This window comes from Chlamydotis macqueenii, chromosome 1 (assembly GCF_036417535.1).
Source record: "Chlamydotis macqueenii isolate bChlMac1 chromosome 1, bChlMac1.mat, whole genome shotgun sequence".
Lineage (NCBI taxonomy): Eukaryota > Metazoa > Chordata > Aves > Otidiformes > Otididae > Chlamydotis > Chlamydotis macqueenii.
The window spans coordinates 109,968,328-109,987,145 of NC_141556.1; the positions used below are offsets into that span (position 1 = coordinate 109,968,328).

General features: G+C 35.9%; 1 protein-coding gene across 1 annotated transcript in view; it reads right to left on the reverse strand.

Moving 5' to 3' along the window:
• TMPRSS15 (transmembrane serine protease 15) overlaps positions 1 to 17,606 on the reverse strand; it is a 58,086-nt gene extending 40,480 nt beyond the window's left edge. Inside the window, exons 1-8 of the mRNA XM_086739635.1 lie at positions 17,462 to 17,606; positions 14,824 to 14,954; positions 14,455 to 14,522; positions 13,567 to 13,611; positions 11,041 to 11,183; positions 9,314 to 9,358; positions 5,699 to 5,740; positions 3,225 to 3,344 (exon numbers count right to left, since the gene is read on the reverse strand). Coding sequence (XP_086595761.1) covers positions 3,225 to 3,344; positions 5,699 to 5,740; positions 9,314 to 9,358; positions 11,041 to 11,183; positions 13,567 to 13,611; positions 14,455 to 14,522; positions 14,824 to 14,954; positions 17,462 to 17,606 — 739 coding nt within the window. The remainder of the gene's footprint in view (positions 1 to 3,224; positions 3,345 to 5,698; positions 5,741 to 9,313; positions 9,359 to 11,040; positions 11,184 to 13,566; positions 13,612 to 14,454; positions 14,523 to 14,823; positions 14,955 to 17,461) is intronic.
• Between the last annotated feature and the right edge of the window lie 1,212 nt (positions 17,607 to 18,818).

The following is an 18,818-nucleotide window of genomic DNA, read 5'->3' on the forward strand; positions in this document are numbered from 1 at the left end:
TCCAGTCTCCCTCTCCTTACGCTTATGTGCTACATGGCAATGCTAGCCATTATTAATAGACGCTGTTCAGACTTTCACATTTCTTTAGAGAACCTTTCACTAAAATTGCTAACTGCACTTTTGCAATGCCTTTTGTTCCTGCACTGCATTGCAGAGCCAGAAAGAAACTCTTCAAGACAATTTTAATCAATAAAACAAAAAATGAAGGTGTTCAGTTGCCTGAATCTCTGCTGAGAATCTGAGATTTCACTGAATTTTGCCTAATGCAGGAAGAGACTATTAAAATTCACCACTGAATCCTATATTTTAAAACTACTAACGTATTCTAAAATTGAAAGTACTAGAGGGATTAATAATAAAGATGAAAAACCAAACCAAGTTTTTTAAAGGACAGCAACTCCATTGTGTGCAAGAGCAATTGTGGTATAAATTATGAATTGGCTGTAAATCTTATTGTGAAACTCTGAAGCACTTCTGAAAATCCAGACAATTTTAGCATTTATATGACTGTATTAAGTTACCCTAGGGACGGGATATAAGCGACAAATCAAAGAGAAGGAAAAATCATCAAGTATTCCATATGTGCGTACGGCTTATTGCCACTCATTCCACTGGTTTTGCAAAATCTACTAAGAAACCTAACAAAATTTAGAAAAGCTCTGAGGTTTTGCATGGAAAATTTTAAGACTTAAAATGTAACATAAAAGTCATGGAGCAACAGTTTGTCCTCCAACGAGAATTGCATTTCTGTAAGGTTATGAGTGAAACTGATAAACTAATGGTAACTTAATTAATTGCTTGGAAACACCAGACATCAGTGAAGATCAAAAGGGATAAATCATCTAGCTCCCTAAAGTGGACATTCTATCTATTTTTACTTGTATGCACATTCTTGAAATTTCAGCTTGGTTGTGCATATTCTTTGGTGACTGTTAAAACACTGATGAAGAAATAACATCCTCAGTAACAAAGGAGCATGGCATCCACAACTCATATTCGATAGAGATTCTGGTCCAAAAGCCATGTGTATAAGAGGCTACACCTTGTCTCAGAAACTATAGTCAAGCATAATTCATAACTTAAGCCACTGCGTAGCCTTCAGGGCACATCTGAGTCATGTCTACATAGCTTTCACTGCAAGTAGGTGAGCTTATTTTTGTCCGTATGTACCAACGTATGAATGTCAATCATGTTCTGTCCTGTATAACAGGACTATGATATCTTTAACAAAATGTGAGCAAAACTTATAAACTCAGACCTAATCATTCATAGTAACTAAAAAGCCTTCATGTATAATACTACTTTTTCTCTATAAGTATCTGCACTTTTTTTTTATTTAGCTATATCTAGAATAAAATAAAATAAAATAAAAATAAAACAAATACCCCAAACAAAATCCAAGTCTCAAAACAACAGCATGATAGTATAAATGAATGACTGAATAACTCTTTGGCGTTGCGCTACCTTAATGCTTGCAGTGGAACAAAGGTCTAGCTAAGGCTAGTTTAGGACCTTCTGATTTCCTCAGCTGTAGAGGGACATTCGCAGAGCCCATCATTGTTATGGTCTAGCTGGATGCAGCTGTTATGCTAAATAGACCTTTGAGTGTGTTTCAGTGGTTATTCTGCTGAACTATTTTGATGGATATTTTTGCAGAGAGCTCAGCTAAGTCTCCCTTCTGAGCTGGCTGCACTCAGAAAAATGCAGGTAACAGGCAGGCAATTCACCTCTTTTTTTTTTTTTTTTTTTTCCTGAGAATATTCCGCTTCTGGCAGAAGGGGTCAGTGTATCACCAGCTTTCAGAATCAGAGTTGCAGATTCTTGAAAAAAAATTACTCTTTTACTTGCTTTTTGGTTTTAAACCAGAGCCCAGTGTTTGACATCTTTCTGAAAGCTCAGACCAGACTGCCAGCACCGTTATTCTCAGGAAAGCTCAGAAGGCTGTTCTCACAGCAGAAAACAAATAAGCTTTCCAGATTTCTAGCACCAAATTCCATGTTTAAAAAACAAACGAACAAACAAAACACTCAGGGAGTTAATTGCTCCAACTCCTCCCAAAACATTTGCAAAGTTCTCTTTGCAAGAAGACTTTATAGACTTTTAACCGAGAGCTGAGACTGTGAAGAGCAATGCAGACAGCATTAACATGCATGCCTCCCTACCAAAAATCTGCACATGCGCTTTTGTAAGTGGCAATGTAGCCAACGGTACCATTTCACAGTGTTCACTGCTGCATGGAGCAGTGGCTCCTCTGTACAGAAAGGTGCTCAGGGAAACGAGGCAGTCAGATAAAGGCAAACAAAATCACTGGCACTGAGGGATATCAACTTAAAAACTGATCAGATTTGTAAGGTTTTCACAGAATCACAGAAGGCTTGAGGTTGGAGGTCATCTGGTCCACCCCCCGCTCAAGCAGGGCCACGTAAAGCTGGTTGCCCAGATTTTCACATCATCATCTTGCATCCCTCACTGTGGTGCCAGCAGCTCAAACATTTGTGCCACTCATACAGACACTCCCATTCCCTAACACTTGGTGCAGTGAGATGAGGGTGGGCAGCCAACAGAGCTAGAGCTCCTGTCAGGGCTCCATCCTGCCGGGGCAGCAGCCACAGTCACCCACTCTGGCTGCAAAATGCTGCTATTGTCCCTCGCCCTGCTGCCCCATCTAAGTTTCTGGGTGTACAGTATCAGTGTATCTGAGTGTACATTGTAGCCTAGGAAAAGCTGTTTGTAGTGTCTTGTATGCTGATATTCCTAATCCTGGAATCAAAAGTGAAACCTTTCTTGTGACTCCAAATACGCTGTTAGGTGGTTTTTGATACTAGGTAATGTGGCTTTATGTCTCTTTAGGGTCATAATTTTAATTTATTTGGAAAAAACCATGATTTTATATTACTTGTACACAACTTCATATGATTTTTAATATTATTTTATAGTTTGCATTATACTTAGTTATATTATCAATATTTTATATTAAGCAATAATGTCTATATTACTTTATATCAATATAGCTAGATTGTAATATTTCTTCATTATTTATTAAGCCTATTCTTCATTAATGAAAATTTTAAAGAATATTTTTACATTTACAAGATAAAGATTATAGCAATCATTCTTGTTATTATTTTAGTAGAACTGATTTGCACTTCACTGTGCAGTTTATTGCCTGTAAAGCATTTACAAACTACTAACAGGTTTAAGTATGTCTAAAAAGACATTCTTACCACATCTTTTTTCAGATTCATCTGAACCATCTGGGCAGTCCATGACTCCATCACAAAACAAATCTTTATTAATGCAGGTTACACCATCACCACAAAGTTCAGCAGGTGCCAAGCACTGGGCTGAAATAATGACAACAGCAATAATGGCAGAGCACTAATGCAGTTTCATTAAAAAAGAAAATTGACTTACCTCTGGTTACTCTAGCACAAATGAAATCAACTACTCTATTACGTTTTATAAAACTGCATTTTTAGAAGCCTGGAATGAAATATCACATACTAAAAAGATAAATATGGCACCGTATGGAGGACATTCTCAGAGGTGACATATTTTTTGAAACTAAGCTTGAAGTAGGTCCGGAAGAAAATTTCCACGAATTCCCATTTCCTTCCTCTACCCAAATAAACCACTTTAGGCAATAAAATAAATGACATTTTCCAATTTCTTATGTTTGAATAACATAAATGCACTTTGGTTTAAATAACAATGAAAAATTTCTTATTGTAGTTGAATACAATGTACTTAAATTTCTTCAACTTCCCAATTTTGCACTCCATCATAGTAAAGAATCTCATTTTTTAACCAGTATATCCTGAAAGCCTTTAAGACTGGATTTCAAAGTATCAGAAATATGAGACACCCTATTCTTTTCAGATTTGCAAATGTAATTTATAAGTTAAGAGCAAATTTCTGCAAAAAGAGTAGGTGGGCAGATCCCTAAAATTGTGGAATCTCATTAATAGTATTTTCCTAGAGCATAAATGTTCATCCACTGCAAACATACTCTTTTAGTCTTTAGATGGTTTTGGTCTTAGACAGGTGTAGCATTCAAGTAGGTCCTACTAAAGTGAACAAAAACATGCAGCTAAAACCAGCTTTGCATAACTATTAATTTCAAAATTATTGAAAATTGCATCAAATTTTATAGAAACTATTAATCTAGCACTATTCACATAGTTCCTTCTCTTTACTTCAGTAAATGCTTCAAAACTTCTTACACAAGAAAAACAAAATTAATTTGTAAAGCTGATCTTGAAGCCTCTAACCACTATGGCTTGACTTATTTTTTCATAAAACGATTAGTTCTGGGATCAGGTTAAGTAAATACTTGTATGATTTTATTGTATCATATCAGTATAAGTGACAACGACTGAAATTGGTTTGGATATACTTTAGAATTTCAAAGTGCTTTACAAAACACTGTCAGTGTTAGCAATGCAGACAGTGAAAAGCAAAAGAGCTGCCATTTTAAAACCCAGTTGGTAATCGAAACAAACCAAACACACTTTGGTCATGTGTTAAAGGTGATAACAGTGCCAATGAATTAATTGCCACAGATGAGCCGAGACAAAACTGTGCATTCTAGACCTAGGACACAAACCCAACCAATAATCTAGGAATATGTTTTGTACAAGCCCACTATGCAAGAAAACATTGTTTACATATGACATGATCGAGACTAGTTTTGTTCTTTAATTCAGAAAACTAGACAGCATTGCCACCTACTGGATAGAAATAAACATTTTCTAGTAAAACATTTTAACTTCTATTTTTAACAGCAATTACCCTAAATTGCAACATAATTGCTATACTCAGCTAAAAATTGGCAATAAATACATTAGATGCATTTGAAAATGCTTACAAATGTCACACATATTTCACAATTTTATAAGGCTAGGGGAGGTTTTCAAAGATTCAAACAGTTCTGGGTTTCTGTCCATCAGAAATCATGTAAGAGTTTGCTAACAGGTTTGGCTTTTTTTTTTTTTTCAAAAAGTCCCACGAAATAATAGGAAACAAAAATGAGCAGTCAGTATGAGTGTCAATATATACACCAATGTACACAACACATATACCATTTTTGTAGAATGTAGTCTTAGAAGTCCATTCTTTTTGAAGAGGTCTCTATAGTCAAAACAAAGGTAAACCCACATGTCGTGTATTTGTAGAAATGGGATGAGAGAACTGAATGATGCAAGAAGACACTGTACGCAAACAGTATAATTCTAAGATCTCAGACTGTTTCATATAACCGCCCTGCTTCTCTCTGTACATAGTTACTTACCTGTAGTTGTTGAGGATTTGGTTGTGGTGAGTTGTGCTGAACCTGGGCAAACACAATCCAAGGTTAGAACTCTACTTCTTGCTCTCTTGGAGCACCTTTGCAGTTGCTTGAGCAGAACTAAGAAGCAGCTAGTCTGCTCTAGTATCTGCATTATTTGCTGTACCCCCAAACCCCAGCTTAGGTAATAATATGGTAATGATAGCTTGAGTAGCTTGATCTTGAAGGTAAAATGTCACAATAAACATAAGAAAAATAATGTGGAATCCAAGTGTATTTTAAATCTTATTCTTTTAGCTCTAGTCACATGCTTTTCAATAACTTCAAAAGACTTTTGGGAGTTACTTCCTAATTAAAAAAAAAAAAAAAACAATGCTTTCTTATCTTCCGCTAGTACGTAAATGATCTGACCTGAAGTTGGTGTCAGGGAGCTTGTAATTAGATCCATGGGATCTGTTAAAACAAGACAAGTTATGACAACTTTAATATTAGTACTCAAATGTGTACATATATTTTCTCATAAATAACATTGCTCAACATTTCCGTTATCACAATGTGAGGACAGGAGCTTCAAACCTATCTAGTATTTGTATATTAACATACAGGTATAGATACATACCAGTGTGTATACATATTTACACATAAACAAATGCCTAGGTACACAAATAGATTTGTATTAGTGATAGTAAACTGCAAAACATTCTGGAAACATGGAATGCTTGTTTGTGATAGCTTCAACAAACTTTCCACCTAGTGATGCTTTTAATAACAATCACTGAAGATGTCCCTGGCATTTCCAACTCCCATATAGTCTTTGGTTTTTTTTTTTCCTTTTCGAATTTGCATTAGCATTCCTTTTTAGTATTTTTACTTTCTACATTAAGACTCAATTATGTGAGTAGGATGGAGATGTTCTCAGCTGGAAAAGATCTCCCTGTCACTACAGTTAATGGAACCTGTCTATTAGGGCAGGCCTTTGACACAGTTTCCCACAACATGCTTCTCTACAAATTGGAGAGATATGGATTTGATGGATGGACTGTTTGGTGGATGAGGAATTGGTTGGATGGTCACATCCAGAGGGTAGTGGTCAATGGCTCAATGTCCCAATGGAGATCAGTGACAAGAGGTGTCCCTCAAGAGTCCATACTGGGACCAGTACTGTTTAAGATCTTCACCAATGACATAGACAGTGGGATTGAGTGCACCGTCAGCAAGTTTGCAGACGACACCAACCTGAGTGATGCGGTCGACACACCAGAGGGAGGGGATGCCATCCAGAGGGACCTGGACAAGCTCAAGAAGTTGGCCTGTACAAACCTCATGAGCTTCAATAAGACCAAGTGCAAGGTTCTGCACCTGGGTTGGGGTAACTCCTGGTATCAATATAGGCTGGGGGATGAAGGGATTGAGTGCAGCCCTGCCGAAAAAGACTTGGGGCTACTGATGGATGAAAACCTGGACATGAGTTGTCAATGTGTGCTTGCAGTCCAGAAGGCCAACAACATCCTGGGCTGCATCAAAAGAAGCGTGGCCAGCAGGTCAAGGCAGGTGATTCTGCCCCTCTATTCTGCTCTTGTGAGACCCCACCTTGAGTACTGCATCCAGCTCTGGAGCCCTCAGCACAGGAAAGACATGGACCAGTTGGGGCAGGTCCAGACAAGGGCCACAAAAATGATTAGAGGGTTGGAGTACCTCTCCTATGAAGAAAGGCTGAGAGAGTTGGTGTTGTTCAGCCTGGAGAAGAGGAAGCTCCGGGAGACATTACTGTGGCCTTTCAGTACTTAAAGGGGGCATACAAGAAAGATGGGGACAAAGTTTTTAGCAAAGCCTGTAGTGGTAGGACAAGGGGTCATAGTTTTAAACTAAAAGAGGGTAAATTTAGACTAGACATAAGGAAGAAATTTTTTACAATGAGAGTGGTGAAGCACCGGCACAGATTGCCCAGAGAGGTGGTGAATGCCCCATGCCTGGAAACATTCAAGGCCAGGTTGGATGAGGCTCTGAGCAACCTGATCTAGTTGGAGATGTCCCTGCTCCTTGCAGGGGGGGTGGACTAAATGACCTTTGAAGGTCCCTTCCAACTCTAACCATTCCCTGATTCTATCATTCTATGATTAGTTTATAAGATGAAGGGCTAGAAGGAATATTGAGAGATATAGTGAGGCCTTCTCTATTATTTGTCATCTATCAGTTTTGCTGGCAGAAGTTACTGATCACTGACCATCACAGACATACTTTTTTTTAGAAGTTCCTGCTCTCCCAGGCCTACTAATGCATAAACTTGTATGACGACTTCCTACCAATTTTCTATGAAAACATACTTATTCAGCAAATACTGTTAAGCTAAGCTAGGCCATTTTGTATTAAATGGATTACGGAGCATTCTATGTCACCAAATTTAAGGACACAGTTCCTTTGGCAGAGAGAGAGGGGAGCTCAGCAGAACTACAGGGAGGGAGAAGCTGGGTGGACTGTTCTCACATAGCTACATTCAAGGAAGGAAGCTTCATTCATAGCTTCACAGTGGTTTCCAAAGTGTTATTTACATAGATATCTACACACATATCTGTTTATGTATTTTCTGAAGGATCACTATTTTGGAAGGAAGGAAACATTCAAAGACCTAAAACATGAATGCATGCATGATCAAGCAGTTCTAATAAAAAATTATCAGGAAACTTGAAGACATCTTGAAGACAAAAAAAAATTGGGATTGTTACAGGCGCTACCAAAAGTGCATGCACAAATTGACAGCAAAAGCCATGAAAAGAAAAGCACAAGACAGTGACAGAGACATCAGCGGTAAAAGCACAAATCATAGATTGTCAATTTCTGCATGATCTCACTAAAGTAATACGTGAAATGGATAAGGATGGCTTTAGGGTCAACAGGGCCAAAACCCAAGCATTCAGCAGATGTAAACATACTACATATGGTAAAACTCAAGTATATTGTGGCATCTGGACTGAAACAGAAAGAGCAAGGAAGTAGACAGTGTTAGCAAACATACAAAAATTACTCCAAACAGACCCAAGATCAAGGGGGAAGGAATCCACACCAGGAACATTATTTCCATTCCAGTCTAGGGATGCTGACAACTCTTAACTCCCTTCCCCCTTCCTCTGGCATCCCCCACCCCTGTCCTATTTCTTCTTGAGGTTGATTAGCAACATTGAACTTAGGACTCAGGGGAGCATTGAGAGAGCATACCAGAGGGACAGATAGGAGAAAATCTGTATGTTAGTTGTTTAAACTGTATCATTTGGGATAAGCTGTAGTAATTGTACACTTTGGACTATACACTTTAGCAGGCCTGTAACTAGACTAATAATAACTTTCATTTTTATAGCTGTAATTAGGCTATCAATAAATACTTGGCTCCTATATTCAAAGGTGCATTCCTTTAGCTCACAGAAATTGCATTAAGCTTCTGCTCTGGTATCCTGCCCTAGAGAATTTGTATGTGATAACTTATATTCAGTTTGTATGTGGCAACTCTGCCTGTATCTAAGGCTACAAAGCACCTACTGTATTATTCAGTTGTCTGTCTGACTTTTGGCAAGTTTGTACTCAGTGAATTTGTGAGACCAAGGAATTGTGTCTGCTTCATACTGTATCATCACAAGACTTCCATGGATAGTGAAAGGGAAGTCTATCAATCAGCATTGCTCAGTGTATTGGTAACCACAGCGTGAGAGTAGGACTCACTGGCCTTATCTACCTGCTCACATCTGTGAAAACTCCAGTTTGCAACTCAGCTGGTTGATGGAGACTCAACTTTTTTTTTTTTTTGATGCACTAATTAAGATTTTAGAGCTTTTGTACAGACTTCAGATCGCTGCTTTCTCAAATGGTCAGAAATTATGAACAGCGGCTAATTATCACTAAATGGACCCTAGCAGTCAAATCTCAACTGCAGCTAAGACAGCTTTTCTAAGTTATACCAGCTGAACTGCAAGTCTCCTGTTTCCTCATGTTGTATTGGCAAGAAAAAACTGTTTCTGTTTCATAAAAGATACTAACCTGATGAAGTTAAAGACATCATTGTAGTAAGATTTTCATCAGCTGCTGGAAGAAAACAAGTTCATTATAAAGTCATTTTATAGCACAGTATCTAGTTTTATACAAGTCAGAGAAAGAAAGGCTAAAAAACCAAAGTCAACTGTAACTATTCCTCTAGCAGTGTCCTGCTTCCCTCTTTTTGGCCATCTCACCCTGTTCCCAGCCTTTTCTCAAATTCTATGATCATCCTAAGAAGGAAAAGTCTATATTAATACCTTTCAATCTTCAATCTTTACTCATTGTTTTGCATATAAAATGTCCTCATCTGGGAAATCTCTGTTTTGACACTTTTTATATTATGGAGATTTTCAAAGCACCTGTGTCTTATACGACAGTATTTAGATCAGAAAAATGCGTTAAAATTAACCTGGGATAATTTGCAAGAAAGTAGTTACTTTTAATCACTGTCAATACTGTGATTTCAAGCACATCTGTGTTGTAGTTCCCTTCCTCTCTGAAATAGGAATAAGAATAAGAGATATAGGATGCAAAAGTGCTATATATAATTATGATTGTTAAATATTTACAGTTCTTATTTTATTGAAGCTTTCCTGATGGAATGGACAGATGACATCTCATGTGAAAATAGGCATTTTAATGATCCACAGCAAGAAAACTTTTACTACTTCAAAGTTCATCAATATATATATAACCTTTTAAAAAGCTCTACATAATTTTTTTTGGTGGCATTTTTGAAGTATAGTGAGCAATCACTATCCACAGTGATGTGCAGTTATTTAGAATAACTTCTTATATGTGATGCAAGTAGTAAAGAGAAATAAAGATGTCAAGATTGAATTTACCTTCGAATATCTGAAGTACTTAGCAAAAAATGCACCTTTTAGAATAGAGTAAGAGACAATTGCACACCAGATGTCCTACTCCTCTTAAAACAATCAGTTGCTACTTAATAGTATCTCCAGCAGGTCTTCAAATGTCAGCTAATCAACTTCCACTTCAAAGGATCCAAATTACTTTTTATCCTCATCCTTAGTAAGGGTCTGTTTTGAAGCTTATTGACGTAAAAACAAGAATTCCCATTGATCTTGTTGGGTTTCTATTTAGGCTTTCATGAATCTTCTAGTACTTACATAAAATCACTGTATTTGTATACTTGCAGAATTTAAAACTACCTAGTCTTTAAAGCTACACTTTTTTTTTTCCCATTTAGACTTTGCCTAAGCTTTAGAGGAATATGAAGTCAGTTTCTTGGGCCTACTTCTCCAGAAGCTACCCTATGTATTCAATTCAGTTCTTACTGACATCTTTTCAACAAATGAGTCTTCACTAGCTGTGAGGCTGAGCCCTTTTCCTTATTCTTTAGCAAAAGAAAATGATAATTGCATTTACTTATGAAACAACACAGTTGGGGCTTAACTGCTTTAATTTGAGGGATAAAAAAATTACAAATGTTATGTTACATAAAAGAGATTAAATTGAGTAGGTTTCACTGGGAAATCACTACTGTGTCCTTTACTCACTTCTTAGTGAAAATATACAATGATGACTCATATTTTCTAGTTGACAACTCTGTAAATGGTTCTTTCAGCTGCTGCTGAAAGTTCTGCAATGGAGAAGCAAGGTACGCGTGAGCAACAATCCCTTTGCTGTTTGAGAGCTGAAGTTTTCATTTCTATTATTTGTAGTTCTCAAGGATCTATACAGAGAAAAATGTCTACTAGCATTACCTGTGACTTGTATGCTGTTCACATCAATTTTCAAAGTCTGGATTAGATTAGTTTTACTTGTGTTGATACCCAAAACGAGCTCTTTTTTCACTTTCTCAAAGGTTACCATCTGGGTAAAATAAAGGTTGAAGATAACAACAACACTAGCAATACAAAAGAGAGGAGGTGGTTAGTTATGCAAGCTACTGAAGTAAATCATATGACATCATCTAGACTATATTTGATTCCAATACAAGTTCCATTTGCAGAGTCAGAGTGTCTTTAAGTGTTGGCTGGCAAAGACGACACATAAAGAAACACCTCTCAATTATCAGATCGGTTTGAACCTTGGAAAAACAGGGTTTTTTTTTTCTTTATGTACTCTTATTTTCACTGTGGAAAAAATCAAAACAATATCAATTGCTGCAATGGAGCTGAATTTGAATAAACTAAAGGAGAAGCAGATGTATTGTTATTCAACAGATCTTCTAGTTATTCAGCAGATCAAATTAAATATTGATGGTGAACCTTGAAGTGTTATGAAAATTATACAATATATTCTCATATATATAGTATATATACAATGTATATATACGTATATATATTCATATATATACAGAAATATAATACACAATGATCACTTTTATAAAGCAAAACTCATGTGTGGATTCTGCATCTATGAAGATCTACTGTGTGACTACCTGGATTCTCATAACAAAACAACAATGGCTGAAATCATAGGTATTTTGAAATCAGTGGTTAAACTACATTTAACTTCTGTGGGGCCTGAATTTTATCCAGAGTGTTGTCTTGTTTTCTCTCTTCCACCCTTTCTAGATACTATTATTATGTTTTACATGTGTAGCTAGATTAAGGCAGTGTCAAAGTATGATGCTTGCTAAAGTTAAAGTATTTCTCTACCTACTTAAATTTAAGTGTAAACTTTTTTATTCTTAAACATTTGTATTATCCAGTTGCAACTGACTCAGCAGTGCTTTTTGATAAGGGGTGATTAATCCTACAATTTTGCTGAGCATAGTCTTCAGTTTGCAATACATGGAGAAACTCTCCTCTTTAATTTCTTACATGTTTCTGATAACCTCTAGGCCATGCTGAGCAAACAAAAGTTTTTATTACTATCCTTGTGACTCAGCAAAGTTTCAAGGGTGAAATAACAAGGAGATTGCCCAAAGGGGTAAACACTTTTAAAATGAAAAAAGTCAACTAGAAAATAATTTCTGAGACAAAGTAATCTGTCAAGTATTATTTCAAAGCAGAAATGAAGATAGATCCTTACTGATGTACTAAAAGCTGGATCCAACATTCACTGACATCATATTTTCTGTGATTTCTGTGGTACTTGTGTCAAGACACAGGCCTGGAATTGGTTTTATACCAAATATAGATGTTTACAGTGCGGATACCTAGATTCCTACTGTAGTTGGTGGACAGAAATAAGCTGTTCTTTGACATAATTGATCTCCTCTTAAAAAAGACATCTAAATTGACCAGATGAGAAAACTCTAAAAACCCATCACTCAAGAGAGTCTTGAGCAACTAGCTCAGAGATGTCCCCATCTTTGATGGCCAAATTTTGATGAGCATACTCCCATTCTATGTGCAGAAACCAAATTGTACTGATTTGATCTACCTTTACAAGGACAAAAACCTGAAAGTGACCTATTCCTACCACTGTGTACTTCATTCCTTTGATGTTATGAAGTCTTTCATACAGTGATCATACTCCACTTTTCTAGCTAATTAGTTTTATGCCCTCAGTATTCCAATCGAAAGATTGCTCTCATTCAAAGCTACTTCCCATTTTCAACATACATATTCATGGTTGGCTAAAATAAATTTTTCTTTTGCAAGCACAGTCATTCAACTGAACTATTTCCTTTGAGTATTTATCCACTTTATGTATTTACAGAAAACATTCATATCACAAGAACAGCTGGTATCACAGAATCATAATCTGTGACATAATTCTTAACATAATCTGTTGTTAAGAAATATGCACTCTTCTTTAATTTTGTGGTCTCACCTATAAGATAACTAATCATGTCATTCATTTCACAAGATCTTCCAGTTCCTCTAGAGTCTTAATCTTTTATCCTCTGTTATGTTCTTGCCTGTCATAGCGTGTCATCAGACTTTTATTTATTTAAAACTTAAGTTTTTAATGATGATGTGAGATGTGCCCCCCAGTCTAAGCAGCTTTCCACAAGCAAGCTCAGCACAAACTGGTATCTTTTCCTTTCTAGCCAGTTTTCTATCTGCTTCACTTGTACCTGTCCTTACTTTTCCTATTTTTCTTTCTAAATTGACAGTCTCGAGGACTATTATTATTTTTTTTTTTTCCTCTAAACCTAAAGGATGTTTCTGGAGGAAAGATGTCTTGAAGCTTCATGTGCTCTTTAGAGGGTCTTATCCAATCTCTAAAGATGTATTTTTTCATCCATTCACTATTCACAGAAGAACTTTTTAAATCAATAGCATCACTGTCTTTTGCCCATATTTTAAGTAAACTCTGTTATATGCAATTACCCAGTCTCTGACTTCTTGAATCTTTCATGACTATCTTCAGATTTCCTGCAGAAAAAAAAAAAACACACAGCAAAGAAACACAACACAAAAGCATATGATTCCTCTTGATTTTATAATGTTGTGGATAGGATGGAAGTGTGTTCTGAAACTGCTTAATAATCTGAGACAGTATTACATGTGTTTTGCTGAATCAGGACCTTATTAAGAACAGTGCAGATGGAATTACCAGTACAGACCCCACTGCATATACTGGACTTTTTTTGCCAGGTGGACTTCAGTAGGACTGCCAACATAATAGGATATTGAAAAATGAGGTACAACAAGCTTTAATAAATGAAGTAGGTCTTACTGTGCCTATTTTATGGACTCTTTAGGACGCACAGGGTGCAGCTTTACCTGGTATCAAATGACAGCCTCACTTGCTAACACCCTAATGTATATGAGTTAAGTGGGTCAATATCCATAGGGACATGTGAATGTATTTCTATTTATCTCAACTTACACCGGCAGCTCTCTAACCTGAACTTTCTTCAAGATGGCTAGGGCCAATAACCCTATAAAAATAACATAACTAACAAATTTTGGGAAAAAAAAAAGATTTAGCAGTTCTTCAAAATATAGAAGTTTTATAAGTTGGTGTTAGGACTTAGCCTTACTCATTTGATCAAGGCATGGACATACAGGAGTTCAAGAAGGAAGTTTGCCCAAGGAAACACATCGATGTCAAACTTCCTATAACAGTACTTACGTAACAGTAAGATATGGAATGAATAATATAAAATGATCCCAAGAACCTATTGAAAAGCAAGGTCTTGATAAGCAGTCCTCTCGTTACCTAAGTGAGGACTTTTGATGTTTATCTGCAAAGTTTAATTAAATTGTACTTACTTGAATTGGGAAATTTCACATCTCTCAAATTCATTTTTAAGATCACTTGCTTGAAAGACTTTTTGTATCTATATAGAAAAGAGACATCTTGAGCCAATGCAGTAATTAAAAATACACCTAGTTGTACACTGCATTCATAGATTTAATATTAAATAATTTTTCCTTCCAAAACGTAGAGTACAGAAGCAAACATTTCTTTGATGCTTCACTGACTGTCACAAATAAGGGATATACTGAGTTCTGACCAGGCTTAGGACCTGAAATATTTCATTCCGGAGAGAGGAAAAAGTCATCAACAGCAGATCATTTTAGGGAATTAATGTACCTACCACATAGTCTTGAATTAACCAGAGACCAATAGATTCTTACCAATTGTTCAACATCAAAGGCAAGGACTTTGAAATCAGCTGATGATCTGTCTTGCAAAGCAGGAGTGAATGATGTCCCAGAGAGTATTTTAAATGTTCCCATGTAGCCATGAGTATTTCCATCTGCTTCAGCTAGATAATTAAAAATAAAATTAAATGTTTTAAATTGTATAGAAATAAATGAAAAGCATTGCATTAGACTTTATTTCACACAGAACATCAATACAATCACTTTTAGCTTTCTCTTTTGCTATGTAACTAGAGATGCTTTGCCTAGTGCTGATTTTAAAAAAAGTGATAGATATTTTTCAAGGTTTACAGTAGTTACAACTGTAAACATACTTTTATGAGTACTACTTGTCCTTGATTCTCATTACTTTAAATTCTGTTTTAAACACTGTTTTCCAGAAGCACTGTGAATGGATAAGGGGGACAACAATATGTCCAGTTATATCTAACACAAGGGACAGAGATACATGGGAAGAATGATAGTTAATGAATTATGAGTTTTTTGTGCATTCTGGATTAAAAATATTAAGAGATACTACTTCACACTTTCTCTATTACATGCCGTGGACTTTTTATATAAATGTACACTGTTTTCTATGACAGCACTGGAAACACTAGTGTTAGACTAGTTAAACTATTTTTGACTTGACCTTTCTTATCCTCCTTGCATGAAATTCTTGGAGGATTTATGAGGAAACTAGATAACTGGTCCTTACTGAAAATTTAATCTTGATTTTTAATAAGTTACAGCATATGAAGTATGCATAAAGCAATTCATTATACATTAAAATATTTCCTCACCGTGAATTTTCAGATAAGACCTGAACTAACCTGGATGATTGATAAAAAATGCCTTTTCTTACCAGTTACAGTACCAGTGGTATTTTTAGGTTGTGTTTGAAGGCACTAACATCCAAAACAAGTTTTAACACAAAAGCAGATAACTAATAAATACTATAGAAAACAGCTTGTGTTGGACGGCACAGTCTAGTGACACTGTTTTGTTGCTGTCAACTAGTAACAGCAGACTACTTCTTTGCTTCTTTGAAAGCCATTTACCCTTACAACAACTGAAAATCTGTTTAAACTAATGTTTCTAAACAGCAAAGGCCTTTTTCTTTTTTGTTATGTATTAAATATAAATTAAAAAAAGCCCTTTATAATTATTATTTGTACATTATTAAACTCTTGTCTATTCATCTTCTACAGCCCAAGTCATTAATTTAAAGCCTGACTTCAATGAGATGCAATAATATACCACCATTACCTTTAAGCTTATTTTATTTTACTGGAATGCGATAGTATTCTGGTGAGAGGGGAAGAAAATCAGTAGGGAGAACAAGTTTTAAAATCCGGAATGAAAAACAATAGTAACTAAAGAAATAAACAAAAATATTCTGACAAAATAGGGTTTTTTTTAAGATATGGCTTACTGCTGCTTTTGTTTTCATGTGCTTCGATATGAAATAGTATGGACTTCTGGTTAATGAAGGCACAAAAAACCTCAATATATCAGAATTATTTTTTCAGCTACAAAGATCACTTTAATGAAAAAATATATTTCTTGAATTTTTTGCTTAATCTGTTTCCTTCACTCCATTTCAAAATGTCTTTTTGCTATTACCTGTGAGAGCTCTATAGCGCTAAATATGTTTTCCTCCAATCAAAAAGCTAGATCACAGAAGGTTTGAAGAGAGCTCTAGAAGTCATTTGGTCCAACCTCTCAGCTCAAGCAGGGCCATCTACAGCCAGTTGGCCAGGACCATGTCCAGACAGCTTTTTAATATCTCCAAGGATGGAGATTCCGCAATCATCTCATCAGTCCTTCACTGGATTGTCTCCAGTGGCCCTGTATCTGTCATGTACTGGGGAGCTCAGAACTGGACACAGTACTCCAGGTATGGCCTTACCAAGGCACAGTAAACTTATATCCTCAAGACCTTTAAACAAAAATTTCAGTTCCATTCGAGAATCAACCTACATTGATTTTTTAAATTTAGTTTACTTAGAGTATTAGTGACTTGATTTGATCATATTCTGATCATTGGCTAAATATTAAGAATTACTTTACCTTAACTTTACATAGGACTGAGAGCTGACTGTCTAATGTAGGATCTCTCTCTCACACCAATAAATGACTTTAAAATAAACTTATTTTATAAAAATGAAAATATTCTAAGAGATGTAGAACACCTAAATCTCCCTGCAGACTTCAGTGGATTATAAATGTCTTTCTGAGTCAAGCCTCATACATGGAGAAAAAAGAAAAACTTCACAATTTACCATGTTATCTTCTCTAGTTGATGAATACAATTGAACAACCAAAGCCTTAGAGCTTTGATTGCATTCCAAGGACCTCTCCTAAAGTCTAAACCATGAAAATTGTTTTCTATAGCTTCAAGACATACTTCAAGTGCTTGTATTTTTGCCTATTTTTTTTCACATCAATTTCCAGGGGAGAAGAAGAGAAAAACATCAAAATTCCCCAAACACCACTCCATGGCCCCTCACACTCAGCATTAAAAGCATGGCATGAAATATGAAATACAATTACAATGACAACACGACTGGCTTCAAAGTCTGAACGTCTAGTGAAGAACCCCTGAAAAGGCTAAAGGCTGTCTACTTACCTCGTTCTAACTCTTGGATTGATAACCATGAAAGTACAATCAGTCCAACACAAACACACACAAGAACTGCAAGCAGAGAAGCAAACAAAATTTCATAGTAACTAAGAGGAACATATTTCTCATCAGACGATTTTTTCTGCTTCATTTCTGTCTTGAAAGCTTGTATGAATTAAGGACTGACAAAAGACACAACCTGAAAAGGAGGGCAATGATCCGCATGAAGAGATATTTATAGGGGATGCTTGTAAATTAATTACACCATAAAACTTAATTGATATAGGTTTTTACAACATTCCTGAACAGTCATATTCATGCACAAGATATGCAAATATGAAGAAAAGAAATGTCTTTGGAAAGAAAGCACTTAAGATTATGTCTCCAATCAAAAATAAGCAAAACCACAGAAATATAAGGTCAGTCATTGGATTTGCATTATTTCTTCTAATTTGATACTTTAAAATGAAAATTAATATAAAATAATGCCATTCGATTTACTTCTTATACAGTTGGGGTTTTTTTCGGTAATTCTTCACAAGTGCAGTTAGAAGGACAACAGTGAAAGCCATATGATTCATAATTCTACTTTAAAAGTTTCTTTAAAAGTAGTTATATATATATAGGAAATGCTAGCAAATGAGCTGTTTAGTACTGTGCCATACATAGTTCAGCAACATGTTCAGCATTGAATGGTAATTCAGCAGTAAAAATTTAATCTACGTAATGCGTGGTTCTTCAACCACACATCTGGAGAACTAACCAGAGAAGATATTATGAAATGTATACTTGTTTTATATTTTCTTGCCAGGCATAAATGTGGCATGGGATGCAAGCCCTTGATAAAGATAAAAGTATGGTGGATGGCCAGTGCTGCATCCTTAATAAAGCAAGAGTAAGTTACACAAACAACATACAATCCAGTCCAAAACTTTTTGTTGTAAATTTAATCATGTCAAAACTTTTGAGTAAATCAGCTCCAGAAGAGCAGTCATACTGATTTTATGTCTTGTGTCCTGTGAGCTACCATTTTTCACTCTGGATCAGAGGTCCTAAATCCAGATTTATGGTATGACATTACTCAGTTCTCCTTAAGGAACTGGAGAAGTCGGGCAAACCAGTCATATTCTCATCTCTAAAAAGACAGGAAAACTTGTCTGATTAAGTCTTTGGAAGAGAGAGGCTCTAGCTACCTGTAAATTGAGAGAAATGGAGGTAATAAAAATTGTGAAGAAATTAGGCTCGAAATAAGACTCTTGGATGACATAACAGTTCTCTGCTCAGTCTTTGAGAACTGAGATATTTAAAAGCATCTGCAACACAACTGATCAGATCTAAAGTATCTAAATCACAACCAAAATCT